Source organism: Rhea americana, unplaced genomic scaffold, assembly GCF_003343005.1.
Source record: "Rhea americana isolate MKP2758 unplaced genomic scaffold, rheAme1 scaffold_651, whole genome shotgun sequence".
Taxonomy (NCBI): Eukaryota; Metazoa; Chordata; class Aves; order Rheiformes; family Rheidae; genus Rhea; species Rhea americana.
This window is the reverse complement of record NW_028186814.1, coordinates 23,064-49,257: the sequence shown is the minus strand read 5'-3', so window position 1 is coordinate 49,257 and position 26,194 is coordinate 23,064. Positions and strand designations below refer to the sequence as shown.

At 47.0% G+C, this 26,194-nt stretch overlaps 1 protein-coding gene and 2 pseudogenes across 1 annotated transcript; 1 reads left to right on the top strand and 2 right to left on the bottom strand.

Moving 5' to 3' along the window:
• Positions 1 to 4,822: 4,822 nt before the first annotated feature.
• On the bottom strand, positions 4,823 to 6,732 carry LOC146586774 (uncharacterized; annotated as a pseudogene).
• A 636-nt stretch (positions 6,733 to 7,368) lies between these two features.
• On the bottom strand, positions 7,369 to 13,709 carry LOC146586773 (A-kinase anchor protein 12-like; annotated as a pseudogene).
• Positions 13,710 to 16,592: 2,883 nt separating this feature from the next.
• On the top strand, positions 16,593 to 20,448 carry LOC146586772 (uncharacterized). The gene is made up of 3 exons (XM_085320731.1): positions 16,593 to 16,676; positions 19,773 to 19,922; positions 19,990 to 20,448. The coding sequence occupies exons 1-3, from the start codon at positions 16,593 to 16,595 to the stop codon at positions 20,446 to 20,448; spliced, it is 693 nt and encodes a 230-aa protein (XP_085176857.1).
• Positions 20,449 to 26,194: the final 5,746 nt, after the last annotated feature.

Genomic DNA, 26,194 nt, shown 5'->3' with positions numbered 1-26,194 from the left:
CAAAGCAGAGAAATTCACTTCAGAATACTAAGGAGTTTTTTTGGGGGAGGGATGAAAGATGGGGGTTAGGTGCATAACAATTTGGAAGTGAGTGGTTCTGAGCATTTCTGGACTCATTCTTTCACTGTGAAGAAAGGTCGGGCCAGTAAAAATGAGTTCACCCTGCAGTCTGGGATGAATAAACAAATCAGTGTACGTGCTTGCTACAGGGACGCTACCTCGTTCCCTACCCCTAAGAACATGTGACATTCTCCATGGTTTAAAACTTGCACCCTGCCACATGCTCCCTGAGAGATTAAAATCAGATTTGCTCCTTTCTTTCTTCCACACAACCTCCCTTAAGACTGGTGTGTGTTAATTCTAATAAGACTATGGTTTGGCCCACAGAGTCCTTTGTGCTGGAGATGCAGTTTYACCCTCAGACCTCCGTRTTTTTTATTTCCGTGCATGTGTTCCTTGGAGATTTCTGCCTTGAGGAGCATCCCATGGTCACAGCAGGCTTGAGATCTGAAAAAGAATTCTGGGCTGAAATGCAGTGGCTTGAGGAAGGAAATGGAGAGAACGGAAAAGCACAGTGCACAAAATGTGAGTGCCACAGCCAGTGCAGGGTATTTCCTGGCTACAGGTCAAAAGGCAGAGAATAAAGAAACAGGATCCTACCTTTCTCCTGTCATTTCCTAAATATCTGTGCAGAGCAGGCGGAAGAACAACAGCCCCCAGGAAGCTCTGGCTCTTCTTCCGCCCGCCCTGCTTCCTCCTGGTGCTCTCGAGCTGCTGCCTTCCTTTCCTCTGCTGCCCTGAACGGGGCACAGATTAACGCTCAAGAGAAGCACTGCCCTTCTTCAATTTGTTTCAGTCTTTTTTTCACTTCTGTGAAACATATTGGGGGCTTCTCTGATTGTCTTCCAGTGCCAGGATTTTCATGGAGTTTTGTTTCCAGCTACAGCAGTCATACATCACTTGATGCAAGTCAGTCTCTGTTCCAGCAGATGTTTTACTGTGCTCTTCTGCTCCCCTGAATGTTGTCAGTAAGCCCAAATCTTCTCACCACTTTCCTATGAATTGTCAGTAGGAGCTTAATTCCACCAATTAACAGGAATACTGGCTTAAAGGATTTGTTTCCTTTTTCTATTGAAATATAATAGCATAAAAAGAGTCGTCAGCAATTCTTCCAGCCATCTCTAGGCCATTCAGATTGTTGTAGGTTCCTTCTCTGCATCTGAGAGGAATTAAGTGGCTCTACTGAGCAGAGGGGATATACAAGCCTGAATCCAACTGTAGGATCAAGACATGTTACATTAAAAGTCCTATTAAAAAATTTCTAATAAACTTTTCCCCGGCAGAGGGACTCGCACCAGAGAACCTGATGACACTTCCAAGATCATTCGGCAGCTATTCTAGCTTAGAATAGTTTGTGGCAGCTCAAGAATACTGGGCAGGTTCTTTGTACTTCTGAATTGTTTTCATGAAATGACAGTAAAAACACCACCTGGGGGAATAAAAGCAGCAAATGCATTTATCTGGGCTAAAAAATGTTTTATCTGTCCCTGACAGAGGGTACCAAATGGGCAAGATACACTCAGATGGCAGTCAGGGTCTGTGAACAGGCTGTCTTTGCAGTGAACATCTCAAACAGGCTGCTTCAGATTCCGCCTGGCCCTTTCTCCCCTTGCATAGACTCACCTTCAGAGCTTTAGCTAACCCTCTTTGCTTCAGTGTGCCGACACCGAAAACTTTATCTTCTTCCACAGCCCCTTCAATTACAACGGCAGAGTGAGATTCCAGCCTGAAGCCAGCCTGCTCGCATGCTTGCCCCCCTCCCTTGGCTCTGCAGAGGGTCTCAGTGTGCGTAGAAGACAATGCTGGCACTGCTTGTTGACCCCCAAAATTCAAGTGTGCAAAGCTCATGTGCACACCTGACACCCTGTTGAGGGAGGCGGCTGGGGAGCACAGACTGCCTGAAACCCTGGTACATGGCCCTTAGGTACTCTCAAGTATCAGTGCAGCATCACCCTCTCTGTCCTTCAGATGGTTAACTTCATGGCTACAGGAAAGGTGAAAGGGAGAAGTGTTAGTACAGACAGCTGTATGTCAGGCTTCCCGCTTTATCCTGCAGTTTCTAAGGGAAAGGATAAGCAATGCCAGTTACATCACTCTGATCCCAGCACTACTTCCTGAAAATCTATTCGAAACTAGTTTAAACATTTACAAGAAATCTTCTTACTAAGTGGAGAAACAAACAGCAGAAGCAGGGAAAGCTACTTGACACTAACAGGTGAGAGGAAGCCGTATCACTACAAGACTGAGGGACTGCAAAACATCACAAGGGGACTGATGCGCTGGGAAGGAGGCAGGGATTTCTGTTAGCTGAATCCTGAATGATTCTTGGGATCTCTACCTTTCAGAAGACACTGGCTTATAAATCCCTCCTAAAATTTTAAAATTCCCTTCTTGTCTACTTGCTTAGAGGAAAAAAACGTTTTGCCTATTATCCTTTCTAATCTAGTGCCTTTTGCAGGAAAGACGGGGCTGTATCTGTAGGACAGATCATACCGACTAGGTCAAGCTACTGCACAAGTCCTTTATGTGCAGACCATTCCCAGGAGGCTCCCATGGCATATAGGAGAGCAACAGTTGAAATGACTTCTGCTCCCCTCACTTAGGCACAGCATTGCTCCCAGCACCAAGGACTGAGCCATGCGGATTTTTCAAGCACGAGAAACAGATGCCGTTTTTCAAGCAGGAGACACTTCTAAAAGCTAGTTGTTCCTCCTATTTTAAATAAGCCAATGCTAATTTTTCAAGTGGATTTTGGAGCAGAACAGCCGTGCATCTTTACTACGCCATGATCATTCATTCTCACTGTCATAAAGACTAAGCTTTGTGTCTAAAAAGAAAGGATGTCAGCCCTAAATTAGATTTAATATTGCAGTGGGCAAGCTTCTATCTAATCAGCGTCCTAAAGATCCTCACAGAGCTCTCTCATCCATGCCCCCCCAATCAGGACTCCCTGATCTGTGTGCTATTAATCCTATTCAACTTTTTCTCCACATTGTTCCTCATCCCAAACTCATCCATCCTTCCTTGTGGTCCTCACCTTCCTCAGGTCTGCTCTCTCCCGTCGGCACGGTCAGTGGCAAACGTCTGGCTTTTGAGACCCAGAAGTAGTCCTCTCAGGAACCCCTGTGCTCGTGGCACAGCACCAGCCGCAGCACACGCTAGCTATACCTGAGCTGCATGGCTTCTCTGGTGAGCCTAGCAGCCTCCCCCATGCGCTGAGCCTGGATGGGAAAGCATAAGCTGCTTCCAGAGCTTAAGCTGATAGACCAGATCCTCAAGTCATTTCCAGTGACAGTCTCAAAAAAGAAGAGACAGCGAGCACATAAGTCTTCCTGCTAAGGAAGAGGCCTGGTCTCCAGCCTCCATTTTGATGCTTGTTTAAGAAACTTTATCTTAACCAGCAACAGCATAGCATAAATGTATAAACCTTGCAGAAGGCCTTGCACAGGCCTGCAGCTGTGTGCCAAGATCCGGTGGGAGATGCTGGTCTGATCTACAGCAGTGGCTCTTGTCGAGTCAGACAGCGAGATCAGTTGCCCTCAGCCTGAGCCCACTAACACAGTAAGACAGAGAGAGCAGGGACAGGCATCTCCCCTTGCATCACTGCCTTCAAAGTGATGGTTGACCTTCATTTCCCATGACCAGTGCAGGTAAGTATTTGCAGGTACTGGATTTAGCAGCTGAGGCAGGAAGGAAAACGTGACTTTCACGGAATGCATTCAGGTGTGAACCTATCTAAGTCTTTTGAGATAGAAATGCTGCTAAATATCCTTAGCCATTAAACACAGATGGTTAGAAAAATGTCATCTCTAAAGGCCAAGTTTTGTGAACATAAATCACAAGCACTCTCTATGTCTGGTGCCATGAAAGGTAAAGCACAGCTGAATAAAAGAAGAGGTAGAAGACTAGAAGATCTCAGTCTGGGGCCTGAGAATCTTAACCCGCTTTTAGACACCAAGTTTTCTGTGGCATTTTATGTTGGTGCTTTGTGTCTTTGCTTCAGTTACACTGGTAAGGGATATGATGGGCAGACTTTTCATTCTTCTTCACCTAATAGTTATTCGTCTTGAATTTAATTGCAATTTTTTTCTTCAGAATTTACTAAGGTATATGTACTAGTAAGGTTACTAGTACCTGCATGTTTTATAGAATCATACAGCCAGTTTGCAGATTAACTCTGTAATTATTTAAGTTGCATCAAAAACTGAATGCCAATCAAGAACATACGAATTGTCCAGAGCAAATCTAACTTTCTGGTCTGAAAATTAAGCAACCATCAGAAAGTAATTTGCACTAAGCAAGGTGAAGCTAAAAAGAAAAAAAGTGCATGTACACATTAAAACAAACTTGTATTTTATTTAATCAATGAGAATCTACCTTAAAAACACAAAATCAATTTTGGTAACCCAATACATTGGATTAGCGAAAGCTGCAAGCTTTTAAGCACAAGCCAGAAGTCACAGTCTCAAATGAGTCTCAGAGCAATGCCCTGGAACATGGCTGTGTCTTTATGAGGAGACATGATCCCTGCACCATTAGCATGGTTTCAAGCACAGTGTTTTGCCAGCTGTCAGTTACAAGAAGCATTTCTATTTGTTTTATAGTAATGTTTGTTGCACTGTTTACCGAGGCCCTGGATTAATGGAGATCACAAGCAAGTTTAAGCACTTGCCTGTCCAATTACTACCAACAGACAATGCACACTCTGATAAAGCTAGCTTTATTTAAATGAGGTTCAAACAAGAATTAACTTTACATACAATTAACAGCGTTGGAACTACAAACACAAGAACAGGGATTATAGAGCTCATTCTACTGTTACCTCATTTTAACTACTGCAGTTATTGCAATATGGCTTACATACGAATACAATTTGTACAAGTTCAGCCAAGTTTGCGCTTGTGAGGTGTTATTAAGAGCACAATTAATCTACAAGCCAGCTTAACCTGTGGAAATTCTCAGTTTCCTCTCAGCCTCCTCTGTAGAAGTCACTTCTGACTAAGTCAGGCCTGCATAAATACAACTAAAGGATGGAGAAAGTCTGTAGGGCAATTCTTTACCTGAATGGGACTGAGGGGCAGCAATGTTGAGCATCTTGCTCAAGCATTTGTACGTGCTCCATTTCCTGCTGTTCAATAAGGAAACATGCACTAGTCGGCTGGAAATCTCAGGTGTTCTCGTCATTCAGTTCTCTCCCTTCACCCCCCTCAGCCAAGCAGCACTTATGGCCTCTTGGCAGATCATATCAAGGCAGCTACAGAAAATGAGTGCGCTAAGGGCGACTGCAAAGAGAAAGTAGGGGATTCAGGTATAAATGAAAGGATTGAAGGAGACAGGACAGGCAGGAGATATTTCAAGGGAAGGGACGGCAAGAACGGTGGCACAATTTTTAGTGGCCTGCCCATTCACTTAGTTGCACATCTCCAGTCTAAATGGTACATTTTGGGCAAAGGTTTGTATACACCTCAAAATTATTCTGGAAAGGGAAAAAAACGCTTACTAAAATGCTGCTTACATTCGAGGCCTCAGGAGCCACTGAGTTCAGGCTTTGTGGATGATGACAAGATGCACCTTCATGACTACAAACATCCTCTGGTATCTGTGTTTCCACATTTTCCACTAACAAGTGATGCTGCTCATCCTTCTTTGCTACCTGTGTTTGCTGACCTGTTTTATGCTCTGCAGTTTCCAGAATCTGCCCCACCTCTTTTTCCTTCAGTTTTGGTACATGTGTATCACGGGATTCTTTGGTTGAATCTTCTGAAGTACCGATTCCTACTGCTGACTTTGGAAGGCTTGGGCTTTCTCTTGAAGCATCTTGAGAGCTACTCACAATTTCTAGTTAATTCTCACTTTTTCCTTCTTTAGGCACATGAGAAATGAACAGCATGTCTTTTGCTTGTTCTGCACTTGCAGGACTTTCTGCAGACTATGCTAGTATGATATGTTTCCCTGCTCTTGACTGCTCGAGCTCTTGTTCTTTGCCCAGTATTTCTTCCTCTTTGACAGGAAGCTCATGATTCCCAGTCACAGTTTCCAGAAATTCAGGTGTTCCACYACCTGGCTGGCTTTTCTCCCGCGGATTTAGTGTGCTGCATAATCCAGGTGCAGCTGCCTCTTCTGTCTCTGTGAGCTTGTCAGCAGCTGTCTGGATGGCATTCAAAACACTTTTTGTACTCTGGGACTCCAGAGTCAGAGACTGAACAGTGTCCTCCAACTGAGGGTGGGCAAGAGAAGGACTATTCTTCAAGGGACTAACACTCTGTTCAGGGGCAAATCCTTGGGCATCTCTTACTTTGTTTCTGGTATGGCCTTCACAGAAGAAGGAGGTGCTTGAGATTGAAATGCTTCTGCACTGTCAGGCTCTGCAGTCCCACGGCCTGAATTGTCAACAGCAGCAGCTGGGACTTCTTCAGGAGCCATTTGCTCATGCCTGGCTGCCAAGGGCTCTGATGTTTCAGCTGCCGAGTCAGTGACTGTCACGGTTTCGGCTGTGACAGGCTCTTTGAGGGCAGCGGTTATCACTGGCATGGACACTCTTGGTGCCTCAGCACTTCCAGCTCCACTGGAGTCTGAGCCAGGGCCTTCCCCTGGCACAGGTAAAAACCCTTGCTGCACAGTGTGTGAGGAACATTCATCACTGCTCACAGCTTCTGGTGAAGCAACCTCCATCTTGGGTTCTTTCCACCAACTGCTCCCCTTCTGTTTCTCCCTTTACACATGCCCACTGCTGGAGATTGCTACAAGTTCTTCGGCGCCCACCGGTTCTTCTTCAGCTACGCTGCTTGGTGTTTCACCTTTGTTTGCAGTGCTGGCAGGGAAGACCCTGCTCCCTTTGTCCATGGTATGCAGGCCGATCGACGCTAAGGCAGACAAGTTTTCTCCTTCCAGCTGCGAGGGGGCTGTAGTGACAGGGCCCGGCGAGTCCACGTTGATGGTACCTTCTTCCATTTTGCTACCTTGCATATTTTCATGCTGGAAGAGGGCTGCAGTTTTGAGCACAGCATTGTGTAGCTGGCCATCTTCCCTCTCATCACTCAGGGAGAGCACTCCTCTGTGCTTTTTTCAAGGCATTTGTGTGCCAAGATGGGCTCAGAGGCTTCTTCAGGGACCTGCACACAAGCCCCCTCACTCACACTCTACTCGGATGCTGCAGTTGCTTCGGAACCAGTCGCTTCTGGAGTGAGGACAGAGACTTGTATCCCCTTCTGCCCGGGGAGCTTGGCAGTGGGGACTTTGGTGCTTTTTACTGCAAGGAGCCCAGACTTGCATTCCTCTCTCTGTGAAGCTGCCTTGCCAGGAACTCTTTTAGCCCCCGCACTTGGCTGGTGAGTCCAGGGCAGGAGATGCCTCTTCTCCCACCGGCGTGCCAGAGACCGTAACAGCAACTGCTTCTGTGCGCTCTGGTCCCTCACAGGGGCTGTCACACTCGCCTTCAAGCAGCACAGGAACTTCAGTTGCAGCCCCTGCAGTGCTGCAAGGCCCCAAGGCAGAGGCTTTGCCTACATCCCTGTTTTGCACCTGCAGAGAATGGGAACAGAAATGTGACGAAGGGTATGAGTGGAGTGTGACTGGGAATATTCTGCATGCAAAAACACCAGAAGAAATGACCAGGAAGGTGAGAGTTATACAAATGGCATGTTCAAGGACACTGAGATTAGCAGATCATCAAGATTCCAGCACACTGGTGCATAACTTCTCAGGACACAGGGCTCAAGAAATGAAAGACAGCCTACAAGAAGGTACAGCTGACACCACGTAAGCCAAAGACTAAGTCAGTAAGATGCTGGGAAGATGAGGAAGAGGGTAGGGAACATTAGCCACCAACACTCCTGTACCTTCGAAGCTGAAGGTAGTGGTGCCATTTCTTACCTTGCCGGGTACATCAGCCACAACTGCATGTCTGCCTGGGACTAAAAATTCCATCAGATATGTATGGTATCAGGTATATGCATAATACTGTTTCCTAAAATATCTTCAGTAACATTACTCTGTGCAGAAGCCTTCATGGTGATTTTTCTGCACCTTCAGATTCAAGCACATCATCTCCCACCCCTTACTGTAGGAACTGCACCCACCTCACTCTGCACAGAAGCCTCAGTGGTACCTGCTTCTGGATATTTTTGAATCTTTCTCACTGTAAGAAACTTTAATTCCATCACTTTGTAAACAGAAGGTCCTTCACAATGATTTTGCTACAGCCTGCTTCTGAATTGGCTTTCTGAATTAGCTATGACGTCTAACATTTGCTAAATTCTTCTGAGACAGATCAACCTTTGTGTTTTATGTAATCCTTACTGCYGTCTCCACTTCTGAAACATGTTCACCTTTCATCTCATCTTCTGCTAGCTCTGCTAAGGGTAGTCTGTCTTTTTCTGAAGTAACGCAGAGCCCTGCGTTAGTATGGGCTCTTCCTTGGAAGTCACCACTTTACTGCTATGAACGTCTTTGTGTTTTGATGAAGGTTTTTCTGCTGTCCTCTGCAATTTGGGTGCTTCCTCGCATTCTTCTTCAACTGCTTCTTCATGCATCTGTCACTGGCTTTCAGCTCTCAATGTATCTACATTTTTAAGTCCTTCCGTGTTCTCTTTCATTGCAGCAGGTATTTCACTTCTCTCTGAATCTTTGTGTAGCACTCCTCCTTCACTTCCATTTTTGCCCTGAATGCTTCTTGCACTTCTCAGGGCTTGGATGTCATCTTCCTTCTGTTCTCCTGTTTTCAAGGACTGTTCAAGCAAAAAACTTTCCTGACCTACCAATTCCACATCTTTAGCAGCGTCTTTCATTTCTGACTCCAGTTCTTGCACTGTCTTAATTACAGTTGATGTCATGGTTTTCCACCAGCCAGCTGTGCTGCATCCAATGACCTACTCTTTTAGCAACTTCCTGAAGAAATTCTTGTGTCTGTCTCTCTCTAATTCTCTCAAGTTTTGCTCAGTAGCTTCTACTTCCTGCACAGTAACTTCTGTAACTTCTTCTGTAGTATCAGGGGTTTCTGACTACCATGAAACAGCAGAAACCATCTCAGCAAAGGATACTTCCATTGTTTTTTCAGCACAGTACGCCTCTGTCGTCTCTTCCAGAGCTGTCACTGCTTCCGAGGTTAGCTCTTGCTCACTTGTCATCGCTTGTGTCCTTTCTCATCTCTGGCACAGTCTTAGCAACCACCACTACTTTTTCTACCACAGCTTCTGATTCAAATGTATTCTTACTTTCTTTCTCTTCCTCCTAGATAAGCTTAGGAAGTGTGGGTGAGATGAATGGACTGTGAGGTGGATTGAGAAGTGGCTGAAAGGCAGAGCTCAGAGGGTTGTCATCAGTGGTGCAGAGTCTCATGGGAGGCCTTTGGCTACTGGAGTCCCCCAGGGCTCGGCACTGGCTCCTGTCCTGTTCAACTTAGTGATCAATGACCTGGATGAAGGGACAAAGTGTCTCCTCAGCAAGTTTGCTGATGCTACCAAGCTGGGAGGAGTGGCTGATACACCAGAAGGCTGTGCTGCCATTCAGAGAGACCTGGAGAGGCTGGAGAGCTGAGCGGAGGGGAACCTCATGAGGTTCAACAAGGGCAAGTGCCGAGTCCTGCACCCAGGGAGAAATAACCCCATGCACCAGTACAGGCTGAGAGCAGGCCTGCTGGAAAGCAGCTCTGCAGAGAAGGATCTGGGAGTGCTGGTGAACATCAAGTTCACTACAAGCCAGCAATGTGCCCTTGTAGCCAGCATGGCGAATGGTATCCTGGGGTGCACTGGAAAGACTGTTGCCAACAGGTCAAGGGATGTGATCCTGCCCCTCTCCTCAGCCCTGGGGAGGCCACATCTGGAGTACTATGTCTAATTCTGGGCTCCCCAGGACATGGAGCAACTGGAGAGAGTCCAGTGTAGGGCTATAAAGATGATCAGAGGGCTGGAGCATCTGCCCTGTGAGGAATGGCTGTAAGAGCTGGGCCTCTTCAACCTGGGGAAGAGAAGACTGGGGGGGGGGAGGGAATCTTATCAATGTGTATTAAGTATCTGAAGGGAGAGTGTCAAGGGGATGGGGCTAAACTCTTTTCAGTCATCCCATGTGACAGGACAAGAGGAAATGGTCAAAAACTGAACCACAGGAAGTTCTGCCTGGATGTGAGAAGGAATTTCTTTCCCTGTGAAAGTGACAGAGCACTGGAGGAGGTTGCCCAGAGAGGCTGCGGAGTCTCCTTCTCTGGAGGTATTCAAAAGCCTCCGGCATCCAACCCTGTCTAACATGCTCTAGGTGACCCTGCTTGAGCAGAGTGGTTGGACTAGATGATCTCCAGAGGTCCCCTCCAACCTTAACGATTCTGTGATTCTATGATTCCTCTTCTTTGAACTGCTCAATGTACTCCATCACAGCAGCAGACATCCAAGATGGTGACCTTTCTTCAGTACAGGTAACCGCCCTTTCTGCTTCCACAACTGTAATACTAACTGCACGTACAAGCCCTTCACTAGCATGTTCAGTTCTTAAGCTCTCTTCTAGTTTTCCTACCCTTTCTTTCTCTGAAGTTTGCTCTCTTATCGCTTCAGCATCTTTTGCTTGCTGGGCTTCAAATTTCTCTTGCTCTGCTGCTTCATATTCAGATAAAGGAACAATAGCTGGAACATCAGAATCTTCTTCAGTTGCTTCTGCCATGTCTTCTCTTGCTTGTTTAAGAAGCACTGATTCTACTTTCCCATCTGACTTTTTCTTCCTCCAGCCAGGCATCAGTTTTCTAAATGGAGCGCTTGATTCATCTTTTCCAGGCTCACCATCTGGTGTTGAGTGCTCCAGGCTAGATCCTATGACAGTCTTCAGTTCTCTCTTCCATTCTGGTTTTGACTTTCCTTCTTGGAGTGACTAGCCTTTGAAATGAGTCCCATGTTGAAATGCCTTCACCATCAGATGGGCTTCCAGCTTTTCAGGGGAACAATTCCCTTGTCCTTGATCACTCTCCTGAGAGCTAGTAAAAACTGTATCTGTTGCTGTTTTTTTGCTCTGTCCAGATCCTTGTATTCTTTGGCCAAGCTTATGTTCAGCTTCTTTATCAGATGGTGATGATTTCCTGTCTCTTTTCTTTGAAGAGCTGAACATACAAAAGCTTCCCAAGACATAGAGGTGTCAACCTTTCTTTTGGGCTCTTCAGTGACCTTCTCTTGTGTCTGGTCCATCCCATCTTCTTTTAATGCTCTAAATTACAAATCATTTCAACACATGTAACAAGAAATATTCAATTTGAGGCAAAATTTATTTAAGCAGGTGACTAACTGGTATAATATGGCAACAACTTGAGATCAGAAGGAAGAACCGTACATCGGAGGATGTGATTAAGCATATATTTAAACTCCATTCACAGATTAATATTATAGTTCCAGGAAAGACAGACAACGTACAAGTGAAATACTGACTGACTGCCCTGCACACTTCGTTCAATCCTGCTCTGCACCTACCTCAATAGTTTTGGGGAAAAAAAATCCCTCCACAGGCAATATGTGATAGTCATCACAGATTTTTTTCATTTGCATCTAAAATTGTAACCCACAAAGTAAGCCAAAAGATCTGAAAGTGACCACATGCAATTTTTGCATTTTGACTCTTTGACTCTTTTTCTCTTTTTTTTTTTTTTGGTATCTGTGTGTACTTCAAGCATACGTTCATTTTCTTCCATTATACCAAGGCTACTTTTTCTTCCATTATACCAAGGCTACCTTTAGCCTTCTGCAGACTGTGCTACTACCTTTTGAGGTTAAATGCTATAGCTTCTTGTCTCCTATGTGTATTAATTTTATCAGTCTGTGTATTAATTTTATCAGTCTGCAGACTTCAGTTAGAATTCCTGCCTCAACATTCACATTTCACACAATGATGAAAGAAAGTGTATCCATAGGGACACATTGCATTACTACTAACATTACTCATTCCCCTAATACTTATGGCCTGCTAATTCCTAGGTGCAAGTTGAGTTTTAACAGAGAATGCTCCAGGATTCCCACGTCCAACAGGAAAATCTATGGAGACTAACCGAACACAAATTGAATCTACAGCATGCAGGATTCACTGCTATCCCCACGCAGCTCTCAGCTGCTGGAACCAGGCCAAAATCATCACTACGGAATTGCCAGAGACACAGGACAGCAATGACCTTCTCCACTCTCTTCCCTGGCAGGATTGGAGCAGCACAGACTCTGGCAGCCATCAACAGAGACAGAGAGGAAGTGGTGAATTTATGCCAAGCAGTCAGAGGCAATCCATCCATGAAATGCACCACCAGGCAAGCTGGTAAAAGGCACTCCAATGCTAGRACCCGCACGGCTACCACAGGCAGGGACAGCCTTGCAAGGACAATACCCAGCCCCACCTGGACTCCCAAAGGGAAAGCAGCAACTCACTGAGCAGCAGTCTAGCTATGCAGCTCCAGCCCTTTGCATTAGAGAGCTTAGGAAGGGCAGGGGGGACCCTCTGCCTGCTGTCCACGTAGGCAGTCCCAGCCCACCACTCTGGCCAAGAGCAGCACAGTCAGCAYTCTGCTCTCCTGGCCACTGCTCTGCGCACAGCTGCCAACTTCTGAAATCAGCCTGTTTGAGGCTCACYTCCAGCTGCCAACACAAGCAGCTCCTGTCCCTTCCCTCCTCCCCTGCTCCAACAGCAGCATGTGCAGTTCTCTCACACAGAAGACGCTATACGAACTCCAGAGTGGCAGCAGCCCTGCAGAAGGTTCTTCAGCCATAGCAGAGCCACTCTACGATGCTATGCCGTGGCTGGAAGACCAGTACAGCAGCCTAGGTCGGCCAAGAAAGTGCCAGGCCACCACAGGCCAGACCATCCAAAGTAGCTCAGCTGGGAGAGCGTTAGACTGAAGATTCAAGTCTGGGCTTCAGCAAGGGGGGTCCCTGTTGCTGCAACCCTGTCTAACATGCTCTAGGTGACCCTGCTTGAGCAGGGGGATTGGTCTAGATGGTCTCCAGAGGTCCCTTCCAACCTTACAGATTCTACGAGTCTATGATCCAGAGCTGGAGCCTTCAGAAGAGGAGGTTGTGTCCCACAACCAGGTACCCTTCTGGACCCTTGCTTGGCAGGGTCGACAGCATGCTTGCTTCCCCTTCCTGGATGGAGGAGACGAGGGGCGCCAGCTGCTTGCAGCCTTTGCCGAGCTTCCCAGCAGCGCCATCAGCAGAGGTGCCGCAGCCTTGAGGAGCCGGTGCCTAGGGGAGACGTGCTCGACGCCGGGCGGTGCTTGCTGGGGCTGCGGCACAAGCGCGGTGGGGGGCGGCGGGCGGTGCGGCGGGGCCCGAGGACGAGCAGAAAGCCCTTGGGGCCGCCTTGCCCGCGCCCCGGGGCACACAGCAGCCTGGGGGGCACACAGCATGCGGCTCCAGCGGGGCAGAGCCGGGCCCGCTGTAGGGGTCCTCGAAGTCGCGGTCCTTTTGGGCGCGGTAGGCACGCAGCAGGTCGCTGGTGTCCTCGCGCAGGCGGCGGTGCTGGCAGCCGGCCGAGGCGCGGCGGTGGAGTCGCGGCGGGCCGTCGGGGCGGGGGCCGCCGCCGGCACCGCGGCGCTTCTCGCGGCAGTCGGGCCGCGGGGCCAGCGGGGGCTCTCGCCCATGCCTGCATTCAGCCTGAAGCACCTGCTCAGCCCTTCGGCTGCCGCTGCCGGCCCCCATGGCTCTGCGCCCACGGGCTGCAGCGCAGGCCCCAGCGCCGAGCTGCTGCCGCGCAGTGCTGCGAGCCACCCCCGTGCACTGCCCCCCGCCCGCAGGCAGGAGCGGAGTGGTGCGGCATCCACCGACCCCCGCGCATGCCCGGCTGTGCAGCCGCCCCTGACAGCCCGGGAGCTCTGCGTGGGGCCCCAGCTCGGTGCCGGGCTGGGGCAGTGCCGCCCTCCGCCGCCCCGGTGTGGCCCCTCTGCGCTCGGTCGCCCTGGCAGCCTGGCCGGAGCTCCGCACGCACCGCCTCCCGGGGGCGAGGGCCTGGGCGGGGGCGCGTCTGCCCGCGGGGCCGGCCCCTCACCGCGGCTCGAATGGGTGGGCGGGGAGAGAGGGCGCAGCAGGCAGCCGGGGGGGGGCCGCCGGGGAGGCTTTTGTCGCTGTCGTGTACTGAGGACGGAGCGAGGGGAAAGGCAGCCCCCGACGGGGCGGGAGGAGGCTCCGCTCGCCTCCTGCAGAGGCCCTCGCCAACGAGAACTCGGACATGCCAACAGAAGCAGCGGGAGGCTGTTGGGCTTGTCCTTTTCCTCCTCCCAGTATGCACCTTTGTCGTCTCTTGATCGGTTCGAGCCGTTCTGAGCTGTGAAGGAGCATCTCAGAGAAACATTTCTGTGTAAAGCAACAGCTTCCTGCTGCCTGGGACCGCGCTGAGCACAAGGGACCCCGACTCTGTCGGAAACCGTGGCCGCATCCCTGACACAGCAGCGATGGTCTGAACGTGCTGCCTGAGCAGACAGCTGTCCTGAAACTAAGACGGAGGTGTAATCCCTTTTGGARGGGACCCTGTGAAATTCCTGTGCGTTCTCTGTGAAGTGCCACTTTTGAAGGCAAAGAAGGGTCTTGGTTTTGTCCATCCTCCTGAAACTTGCTCGAGGTGGGCCTGCCCRTGTGCTTTGGGGACCTCCTGAAAGCACAGCTGTACGCCAGCTGCCCCTTCCCGTGTTGTGCACACAGGGTTTTCACACATACATGTCTTCCCCAGGAGGGCTTCCTACGGCGTTGCCCTCAGCTGGTTTGGAAAGGAATGTGACATCCTTGCTCTGCTAGGTTGGGCAAACACAAAGTTTTCTGTGTATATTCTTAGTGTTGTCCCCCCATGTCTGTTCAGTGTGTTCACCACGTCYGACCTTAGCTCTCAGAGCAGCCTGAGTCCTACCCTACCAGATACCCGGTGTGTAGCCTGGCCAGTGTCACAGTCTTCCGGGGGCTGCAAGGCGTGCAGCAGTGGCTGTTTCCAGGAGTGCCATGCTCCAGGCATTTACTTGGTTTCTGTGCTGAAGCAAGAGGGGTTTGCATTTCTTTCAGACTTCAAGGACCTCACTGTTCAGAAGCCTAGCAGCTCCCTAGTCCTGCTCTGCCTGTCGTTCCTCCAAGAACACGGCTGCATCATGAAGGCACAGGAGGGCCGGGAAGACTGTTTGGGTATCCTGCAACTCAGTGCCGCAGCTGTCCCTCGTGGCAAGGATGAGGAAGTACACTTTCTGTGCTGCCTTGGCAGGCAGCCTGGGAGAGAGCTGAGCAGAATGCTGCCAGGGCAGGGAAACTCATCTAATGTTTCAGAGGTTGCTTTTACCCACTTCCCATCCAAACTTAGGAATGTGTGAGGATAGAAAGATGGGGAGACTGGATAGCTCCAAGAAAAGCTGATTCTATATCACACCTAACGTGAATGAAACTAAAGGAATCTGCAAGGCAGGCATAGAAGAGAGATGAGAGGACTGTTTTCTTCACGAGCAGAGCATAGCAGCCTCTGAGTGTACACTAGCCAGAACCTGCAGAGCGCACAGCAGCCATGGATGTGGAGAGGCTGCTTTGTAGTCCCAGAATGCTTCGAGGGTATGTCCACGCTTGGAGCGCTGCTAATTCCTGACCTGACTAATCTGCACGTGGCTTTGKGAGGAACAGGGTTTCAGAGCTTCACCTGGCATTCTGAGTGAATGCTGGTTTGGGGGCATCATTTTGTGCAACACTTTGGGATGGAAGGGTAACGGTGAAAGAGACAAAACTGCTTTGGGAAATAGCAGATCCTAAAATGCTATTCTCAGAGTTGAAAACATGCTTCTCACCTTGCACCTCTTGCAGTAAAAGCACCCGGCCAGGCTTTGCAATTTGTTCCAGCGTAGAGRACAAGTAATAGTGAGATTCTGATCTCGGCTGAGATCAAATGAAGAGCTGACACTTGACCCGTGTTTCTTATTGCACTCAGCTCATTTGTTTGTATTAAGTGTGCAAGCTAGTAATTTATCCATGTAATTAAGTAATGCAGCTAAGGAGCAACTTCTCTGGAACTTCCATGGCATTTGTTTCCTCTCATGCTCCTGGTTTTGTTATTTAATAAATATTGCAATAAATTGTAGCCGCCTTTTGAATTAAAGACAAAATAGGAAGAGAGGAAATAACTTTCTGGATTAATAAACACTCAGAGTGCTGCCATATCTAATGCTACAGCTATTCCAGAAGAAAGCAAGTCACACATTTTTGGTGCTATTTAGTTCCTCACACTGAAATAGCTACAACAGGGCTATTTCAGAGCAGTATGTGTGGCTATTATGGCCCTGCGCTGGGCAAAAAGTTAAGTGCCTCTAAGAAAGAGAGGGCAATAAGCTAGCAAACCTGTGTCGATCCCTACAGCTGGATGAAAGGCTAGACATATTGGAGATGGAATCAACTCCGTGGCATTTCGACATGGTCTAAAACAGCTCCAACATTACCACCAAATTTACCTTCAACGCCCAGTTATGGAAGGCAGGAAAAACTGGGGCTCTGGAATTCATTCCCCAATAGCTCAGGTTCTTCAGGAAGAGCCCGTTTAAACCACGGAGCCCTTGTTTCTGATTCGCAATGAGTACTGTAGTCAGATGGTCATTGAAGGATGTGAAACGGCTGGCGAGCACAGAAGAACAGGAAGACCCAAGGAGCCCCAAGGTATTAGAGCACCATGTTGCCTATCTTTGGAGACAGGGCACATGGCTCCCCTCAGTCACTGGTGGATGAAGTTTTGCTATGGAATTGTTATAAGGAGGACAAAGCCCATGTACTTTCACCCGAGACCTGCAGCACACTGGCTGGTGCATCTGCGCAGTTGTAGTGTGTTACTTATACTTAGAGAGGGCGCAGGATGTGGCAGCTTGTTGATGGGTATTACCGTGCATTTCAAAACGGGGGAATTAAATTCTATCCTCCCCTTCTCTCCTTCCAATTCACTTCTCTTCTTCAAAGTGAAGCTACAGCATCTGCAGTGCTGTTGGCAAACCAGTACAAAAATTGCTCTGCTCTCTCTTTCCCCTTAGTGCAGTATTGGGAGAGAGGGATCTGTGTTTTGCCTCTTGTCTGCCCTTGTCTGAAGACAACGGGCTTGAACAGCACGTGGTGAGATTAAATGCCTGCTGTCGGTGTGTAACAGGGGGAAAGCAGAGCAGAAGAAAGGAGCTCAGCCTGGTCTTCTATGCCAGAATATCTCTGTCCCGTCAAGAAGTCTGAACTACAAGCAAATCGCCTTCRCTTTGAGTAGGCGTCAGAACTTAAAGGGTTCTGGCAGAGATCTGACTGCCCAGATCTGTTCTGCCCAGAGATCTGTGTGGTGGGTGTCTGCTGTGGATGAGCTGCCTACGTTGCACTTAGAGTCAGTACTCTCGTAAAGCAGAGAAATGGATGCTGCCAGCAGCAGTTGCTCTTGGCCAAAGGAAACAAGCAGAAAATAGGACATGACCAATAAATCCAGCTACTCACACTTTGAGAATCCCTCATCACCTGGAGTAAAGCAGGCTGGGATTAACAAGCCTGGCAATATCTAATGAAAAGTGAATCTGACAACTACTTTTTCATCTCTCTCCGTGTTTTCCCTTAAATCTGCCATTTATTAGCTAAAGAGTAGTGATCAATAATTTCATCCTCGGGTCTGTCGTTTCCGTAACTGTGCAATGATTGTTACTGATTTTCTTTCCCTTCCATTTCTATTTTCCCTTTCCTTTCCCTTCCCTTCCCTTTCCCCTTTTCCTTCTCTTTTCCTTTTCCTATTTCCTTACTTTTCCTTTCCCTTTTTATTCTCTTTTCCTTTCCCTTTTCTCTTCCCTTTTCCCCTTTCCTCTCCCTTTTCTCTTCCCTTCTTCCACTTCCCTTCTTCCCCTTCCCCTTTCCTCTCCCTTTCCTTCCCTATTACCCCTTCCCTTTTTCCTTTTTCTCACCATTTCCCTTCCCTTTTCTTTCTCCATTTCCCTTCACTTTTCCCTTCTCCCTTCCCTTCCCTTTCCCTTTTCCCTTTCCCCCTTCCCCTTTCCCTTTTCTCTTCCCTCCCCTCCCCTCCCCATTTCCCTTCCCTTCCTTTTTCCCTCCCCCTTTCCCTTTGCTTTTCCCTCCCATTTCCCTTTCCCCCTTTCCCGCCTCATTTCCCTCCCAATTCCCTTCTGTTTCCCCTTCCCCCTTTCCCCTTCCCTCCCCATTTCCCTCCCCATTTCCCTCCTCCTTCCCCTTTCCCCTTTCTCCCCATTTCCCTTCCTTTCCTTTTTCCCTCACCCTTTCCCTTCCCTTTCAACCCATTTCCTTCACCTTTCCCTCCCCATTTCCCTTCCAATTCCCTTCTGTTTTCCCTTTCCTCCTTTTCTCTTTCCCCTTTTCCCCTTCCCCCTTTCCCTTTCTCTTTTGCTCCCAATTTTCCATCCATTTTCCATTCCCATTTCCCCTTCCCGCTTTCCCTTCTCCCTTTTCAATTTCCCTTCCCCTCTCTCCTCTTCCCCTTCTGCTTCCCTTTTTCTCCCCATTTCCCTTTCCTTCCTTTTTYCCTCCCCCTTTCCCTTTCCCTTTTCCCTCCCCATTTCCCTTCTGTTTTTCTTTCCCTTTCCCTTTTCCTCCCCATTTCCTTCCATTTTCCATTCCCATTTCTCCTTTCCCTTCTCCCTTTTCAATTTCCCTTCCTTTCCCTTCCCCTCCTCCTCTGCCTCCCCCTCTGCCTTCCCCTTCCCCTTCCCCTTTCCCATTCCCTTCCCCTCCCCCTCTGCCTCCCCCTCTGCCTTCCCCCTCCCTTCCCCTTCCCCATTTCCCATTCTCCTTTCCCATTCCCTTCCCTTCCCCTTCCTTTTCCCCTTCCCTTCCCCTTCCTTTTCCCTTCCCCTTCCTTTTCCCATTCCCCTCTGCCTTCCCCTCTCCCTTCCCCTTTCCCATTTCCCATTCTCCTTCCCTTTTCCTTCTCTCTCTCCTCTCTTTCTTTGATCGCCTTTCTTCCTCGCCTCGCCTCGCCTCCCCTCGCCTCGCCTCTCCTCTCCTTGCCTCTCCTCTCCTCCTTCTTTTACTGCTTTCACTCTCCTCTCCCTTTTCTTCTTCTATCTCCTCTTTTTCTTTCTTCTCTCTTTTCTTTCTCTCCTCCACCTCCTTCTCTCTTTCTTCTCTTGCCACTCTTGCTTGCTTTCTTCACTCGCCTCTTCTTCTTTCTTCCTGCTCCTTTTATCTTCCTTTCTTCCCTCTCCTTCTTCTTCCTCTCTTCCCTCTCCTCTTTTCCTTTCTTCCTTCTTCCCCTCTTGCTTTCTTCCTTCTCTCTCCTCCTTCTCTTCTTCTTTCTTCCCTAGGCTTTTTCTTCCTTTCTTCCCTCTTTTTCTTTCTTTCTTCAGTCTCCCTTTTCTCTTCTTCCTTTCTTCCCTCTCCTCTTTTCCTTTCTTCTCTCTTCTCCTCTTCTTTCTTCTTCCCTCTCCTTTCCTCACTTCTCTCTTCTCCTCTTCTCCCCTCTCCTCTTTTCTTCTTCCCCCTCTTTTCCTTTCTTCCTTCTCTTCTTTCTTCTTCTCTCTCCTCTTTTCCTTTCTTATTTCTCCTCCTTTCTAGTTTTCTCTCTTTTCCTTGCTTCTCCCTCTCTCCTCTCTCTTTCTTCTCTCGCCACTCTTGCTTGCTTTATTTACTCGCCTCTTCTTCTTTCCGCATGCTCCTTTTTCTTCCTTTCTTCTCTCTCCTTCTTCTCCTTCTCTTCTCTCTCTTCTTTGCCTTGCTTCCTTCTCTCCCTCTTAACTTTCTTCTTGCTCTCTACCCCTCTTCCTCTAGCCTCTCCCTAGGCTTTTTCTTCCTTTCTTCCCTCTCCTCCTTTCCCTTCTTCTTTCTTCTCCTCTTCTTCCTTCCCCCTTTTTCCCTTCTTCTCTCTTCTTTCTTTTCTCTTCTTTCTTCTTCCTTCTCCACTTTTCCTTTCTTCCCTCTTCTCCTCCTTTCTTCTTCCTTCTCCTCTTTTCCTTTCTTCTCTCGGCTCTTATTTCTTCTTCCCTCTCCTCTTTTCCCTTCTTCTCTCTTCTCTTCTTTCTTCTTTCCTCTCTTTTCCTTTCTTCTCTTTTCTCTTCTTTCTTCTTCCTTCTCCACTTTTCCTTTCTTCCCTCTTCTCCTCTTTCTTCTTCCTTCTCTTTTCCCTTCTTCTCTCAGCTCTTCTTCTTTCTTCTTCCTTCCCTCTCTTTTCCCTTCTTCTCTCTTCTCTTCTTTCTTCTTCCCTCTCTTTTCCTTTCTTCTCTTTTCTCTGCTTTTTCTTCCTTCTCCACTTTTCCTTTCTTCCCTCTTCTCCTCTTCTTTCTTCTTCCCTCTCTTTTCCTTTCTTTTCTCTTGTCTTCTTCCCTTTTCCTCTTTTCCTTTCTCCTCCCAGCTCTTCTTCTTTCTTCTTCTCTCTCCTCTTTTCCTACATTGCTTCCTTCTCTCTCCACTCTCTTGCTTACTTTCTCTTCTCTTTTACTTGCTTTAGCGCCTCGCCTCGCCTCGCCCTTCTTTTCCCCTCCCCTTCCCTGCCCTTCCATTCACTCTTCTCCTCTCCTCTCCTGTCTTCTTCTTGGCTTTCTCAATAAACCCGTAATTATTTCCTGAATTTACTGAACAATGCAGTGATCATATGCAGACACCTTCTCTGTCTCAGACAAACCTCCCTTTAGCAGAAGGTTACTACTTACTCTCAAAAGCAGAAATACCATGTCCTGACGAGAAAACTCAAAAATGATAGGTTGTAGCTTCCTGGGAGAAGACATGAGTTGAGAAGAATGTGAGYGCCACAGAGGGGACCAGGGTCTTGGCAGCTCACATCCATAAGAGAGTGTCACAAGAATTCCTTGCAGCTGCTTGTGTTGCTCAGAGACTGATCTGTAAGGTTCTGGCATTCTCTGGTCATCCCACAGCAGAGCTTGCTACTGAATCATGAACTATGTGGTAGGCCCTTTGGCTTCAAGTCATCACTGACAGAGTAGTTAAGAAAAATAATGAAGTGGCAGAGATAAGTTATTTTTCTTTCATCTGCCAATGGTAGCCATGAGTTTCAGAGACCTCCCTTTTGGGTAGAAAAGAAGGGAAAAAAAACACATGAAAAGTGAGTAAATGCTTTAGGTAAGAACCATTTTGAAATGAAGGTCAATATTATGTCCATTACTTTAGCTGTCTTYAAATACACCATTCAGCTACTACAAGCATCAGTTTACTATGTGACAACATAATATGTCTTTTCACACAATTCAGTAAGTCTTTTTGTCTTTTGAAAATCTCTTGGCAAAATTCTTTACCATTGATAGATAGGTGAATTTCTATCTTCAATTAGTGTTCAACAGGCTTCTGCACTCTGAGGGAATCTTCTTGGAAAAGAAAGACCCTCTTACAATGTTTGCTCTTCAGAAAAGCAGTGGCATTACGTTTAGGTAGTTTTGTTTAAGCCAACGTGTGAAGACACCTACTACTCTCTCTCCTCAAGTAGAGAACCAAAGCATACCACTGGAAGAAAGTCCATTTTATTCCACTTTGTCCTGATGCATTTGGATGAGGATTGCATTTCTATGGAAAGAACTTGTCATTAATTCTTTGCTGAAATGTACGCACCTCTGGATGGAGTGTGTCAAACAAGATCCGATTATTAAGGTCAGTTCATAATGACCTTTAGTGCAATGCCAAAGAAATAGACTTTCAGTGCTTAAGTGAAATGTATTTCGCCATCATTCCTCCAAAGCCTTTCCAATTGCAAATGAGAGACCCTCACCTCTGCTCTAAAAACACTTTGAAGGCAAAAGTCATAGTCCTGAGGTGCTTAATATGCTGTCCTGAAAACAGCCAAGCAGACAATGATTGCCCATTTGATGGTATAAGGAATTAATGTTGGTCTAAGGATTACTAGGACATTTTAGTAATATCTGTGGTATGCAGCCCCCCAAAATCGTTTCTTTTCAGCCAACTGAATTTAAATTTGTCTGTGAATATTGTATTCACATGTGAAGTGATGAAGACCTGAATCTAACAACACTAGCCTAAAGAAAATTCGTTCCCATTTATTTCTGCCCTTGTAAGAAGGCAGAGGTATAGAGGGTGCTATTATTGTACCTGTGCAAGAAGAAAGAAAACAAACCAGTAATATTACTTACAGGACACAGCTCCGAACCACAGCAACACTTTTCCTTTCTCAGGCTCTTATCTTTATGCTCTGTCCCTTGTACCACACTAAAGCAGTTCCTTTTCTCTCAGTCCCTCCATGTCTTGATGGCTTCTTTCTCTATGCCTTTTCTTTTGGCTCAGGCAAGATGAACATATGAAAGAAAGAAAGAAAGAGGTGAAATCCACTAGTACATGTTTCCCCAGCAGGGCAATAGATAGCCAGGGCCTAATCTGCCCTGTGTGTTCCTGAGTGCACGTGTGCTCAGAGTGCATCTGCGTGCTGCACATAAACCTTTGCAACTATTCCCCTCTTCCTGTAAGACACTTAGAACAAACATGGTCTTGGAGTCGTAACATGATTGCTCTTTTTTTTCTGGGTATTTTTTGATCCAAGTAACAGAATTTAATGTACTTGGCCAGGGCTGTTATTTCATGAATAGAGAGGAGAGAGTTCATTGAAGTTTAATCTCTTAGCTCTCTGCACATAAAGATGGCCTTTCTCTTTTGCTTTATCAGCATTGCCTTGCTTGGGAATTACAGTTAATTTCAAGAGTTTCCCGCTTTGCTTGCTACACTCATACTTAAATTCCAGGTATGTGCATGTTTAATTCACCAGTGGGAATGCGATTACGTCATCTCCAGTACCTTCGGCAGGCTTCTGTCAGCTGTGGGCCAAGATGGTTGGATGCCACATTTAGTTAAACAGAACAGAGAAATATTTCAAGCAGGTTTTCTTACTACATTTTTTCTGAGTGAGGAATCAGGATGTGTGCCCACTACACTGACTTCTAGCTGTGCTGCCACAACTCCTCAAAGACTTCAGTGAGCCCTTCATGCTGCCACCATTCTGGGTAACCAACAGCTAGGACGCGTGCTATGAAAAAGTCTAACTTGGTTACAAAACATTATTTTATCTGCCAAACCAATGAAGGATGATTCTCAAAGAAGATTTAGGCAGTCATTGAATAAGGCCAAAGACCTCTAGGACACTAAATGTAAAGGTAATTGTTTCATTCTCTTCATTTTGATTTCAGGAGATAGCTATTATATATATGGTATTCGTATTGTAAGACTCATGGCAAACATGAACCTGCATAATGCATTTGCATTAAACATAGCTGCTCATTTACAACATCTGAGGAACATACTTGGCTTGACTCGCTTCATTTTTCCTGATCCGGCTTGTTGCACACCATTACTAAAGTCTGAGGAAGTTTGGAATGATCCGTTCTGCCATCTCATAAGCAGTTTTTCCTTGTCCTCACCATCCCAGAAAGAACTGGATGCCATGGGGAATGTGATGGGGAATGACCAAAGCTATTACTTGTCTGATACAAAACCAGAGCAGGACACTCCACCTCTCTTACCACTTTTTAATGCTGAAGGTCTGCAAGGCCAATTGTAAGATCTGATGCTGAAGTTCGTTTTGGAAGTAGCTTCATGGTTGTTTCCACTCTTCTGCAATGTATTTCAATGTTAGAGGCTGGGTTGTAGCCCAAGTGAATGGGGACAACGAGGGAAGGTGTATAGCCTTTTCCAAGCATTGAGACATGATTCTGACCTTTATTCTGTTTCAGGAGTAGGCTGCAACAAGGAGCTTTTCAWTCAGCTGTCTGCTGGAACTCAGTGACTTGCTGGAGGCTTGTTTAGCTCTCCTGCTCCCTCCTGCTGAACTAGTTCTTTAAAAATTGTCAGATTTTTCTAGTTCAGGGGGAAAATCCTTGGCTTCATCAGCAGCTGGCTGTATTAATAACTTGTGTGAAATAAAATAAATAAATGAGAAGCTGTGCAGGAGATAGATGTGCCAAGGGCTGAGTAAGGAATCAAGGAATCCTGATTCCTCTATGGTTTTCTCTCTGAGCTCTGACAAATTTTTTTTTTCTTAGCAGTTCTGCAGTATTAAAGAACATGCCTGTGCTTTTCCTTCTTTTAAGAAACTCTGTGGCTAGTGCCTTGGTCGTGAAGGAATCCTGGTTTTGATGGAGAGTTCTGTGTAAATTGGTTAAAATGCAGAGAGGTGTCTGAGGCTCAACAGCTTTCTTTGCTGTTGACACTAGTTTAACCTTACCTCATACAAGTTTAAATGTCAAGGAAGAAAGTAGTAGCGGTCTAAAAAAGGACACCAATAAGCTCACATGTGTTTGCTGGTGGGACTGAGGTACCTATGAGGTACCTAATCTTTTACCTGAGAGACATGTTTAGCATACCTGGTGCCCGTACAGCATTGGTATGCCYTGATTCTAGCACGGGGAGAGTTAATTTGATAGAGCCTATTTGTATTTGGCTGATTCTAAGTGATTCAGGGCTGATGGAGCTTGTTATGGCCAGATTTGTTACAGTTTGGAGGGCAGCTTGAAGCAAATTAGCTGCCCCTCTCTCAGAGCAAAAGGCAAAGCTCCTCTCTCCAGCAGTGACTCTCTCCTTCACTCTGCCACAGGTCTTTGGACAGAAAGAAACATTCTTCATTACATTATGGAGAATCAAAATGATTCCAGCTGTGAAAATCATTATGCAAAGTAACTGTTGAGTTCTCAAATGACAGTCTTGGTCCCACTGCTGCTGAACTGATGACATGCTGCTGTCTGCCAGGTTTCAAAACTGGTTCAGAAGGTTCAGAAAAGGACAAATGCAGCTTGACAACTACAGCTGCAGAACATTGTTGTGTGCTCTCATTATTACGAAGTTGCCCTCTGCAGATCAGCACATCAGTAAAATATCAAGGCACAGATTAAGGAAGAGAAGATTTTGCATTCATTTAAAATAAATTGATCCAGCTGATTCCCACAAAGACAAAGCAGGCATAATTAAAGTGCTAACTCTATGCTTATAGTAAATGTTTGCAAAATGAATTCTCCAGAATTTACTGGAGCTCAATCCAGGCATCTTCTGTGCTTTTATCTCTACYTTGGTTATTGCAGGATCCCATCCTGCCTAGACATCCAAACTCAAAACACAGAGAGGCTGCATCTGTGGAAGAAGAGCTCTGTAGGAACTGAGTGGCAGGAGGAAGTGGGATTGGTTGAAACAGAACAAGGATTCATGATTCCAGGCCCAAGAACTCATGACTGGGCTTCTTACATGTGCTCATTTACCATGGACTGGTAGCTACTAAAAAAGGACAGCCTTATTACAGCAAACAAAAAGACAAAACAACCCGAATCAGACCAACTGAGTGGCTTTTTGCCGCTAAGACTGATCAGCTCTTGYAGAGCTTCCTGAAATAGATGGTGGGTGTCCCAAAACAGGGTTTGGACTCTTCCTGAAAAATGCTTTCTTACTTCATAATCATCAGCTGCATGAACGGTAGGTAGAGGCCTCTGCTTTCAGCGGTCGRACTGCCTGATCACAAATTTCTGTGGGCTGAAGGCGTAACTCTAGTAACCTGTGGCAGCCTCTGTGTTCYTAATGTTCACTGAAAGGTATRTTCCATGCTTGCCTCCCTTTCCTCCTTGCTGCATCACTGCACAAAACTAACCCATTTTAACGGAGTTTCATACTATTTCATAACCACGTCTCAGTGGTGTCCGCTGCAAATATCCTGAGTTTGAAATTAAATGCATTATTCTAGCCAGMTGGCCTGCAAACTCGCCTCTACTCACAGCCTGAGCCGGAGTCTGCCCATCTTCCACACCCCATTCCGGGCTAAAGGTTGCAGAAAGCAAATTTTGCCTCTAGGGACACTCCCCAGTGCCTGGCATTTAGGTCTTTCTGAATGAAGAGAACACACCATCTATAGAGCAGCTAACAGGAGCAATACCGGTGCCATGCAGCAGCCTGGTCTGTGAGCCATTGATTACGGGTAGAGATTATTCATGAGAAGATTCGTGAGAGATTCAGCCTGGAAGTTCAAAGGGGGCTTGCAGAACTAATGCTCAGGACCCTTAATACCCATGATGTCCGTATGCAGCCTCACATTGCTTTAGTCTTTCTCTACTGTGAGGTCCTTTCTTTAAAATTCTGACAGGACTCTGTGCAGGCCTCCTCCAGAGCTGTTCTCTGTTCTGATTGCATAATCCAAAAAGAAAGAAGAAAGAGCAGCTTGTGTTCAGATTTCCCCTCCATGCACTTGTCCATAAAGAGTAAATGTC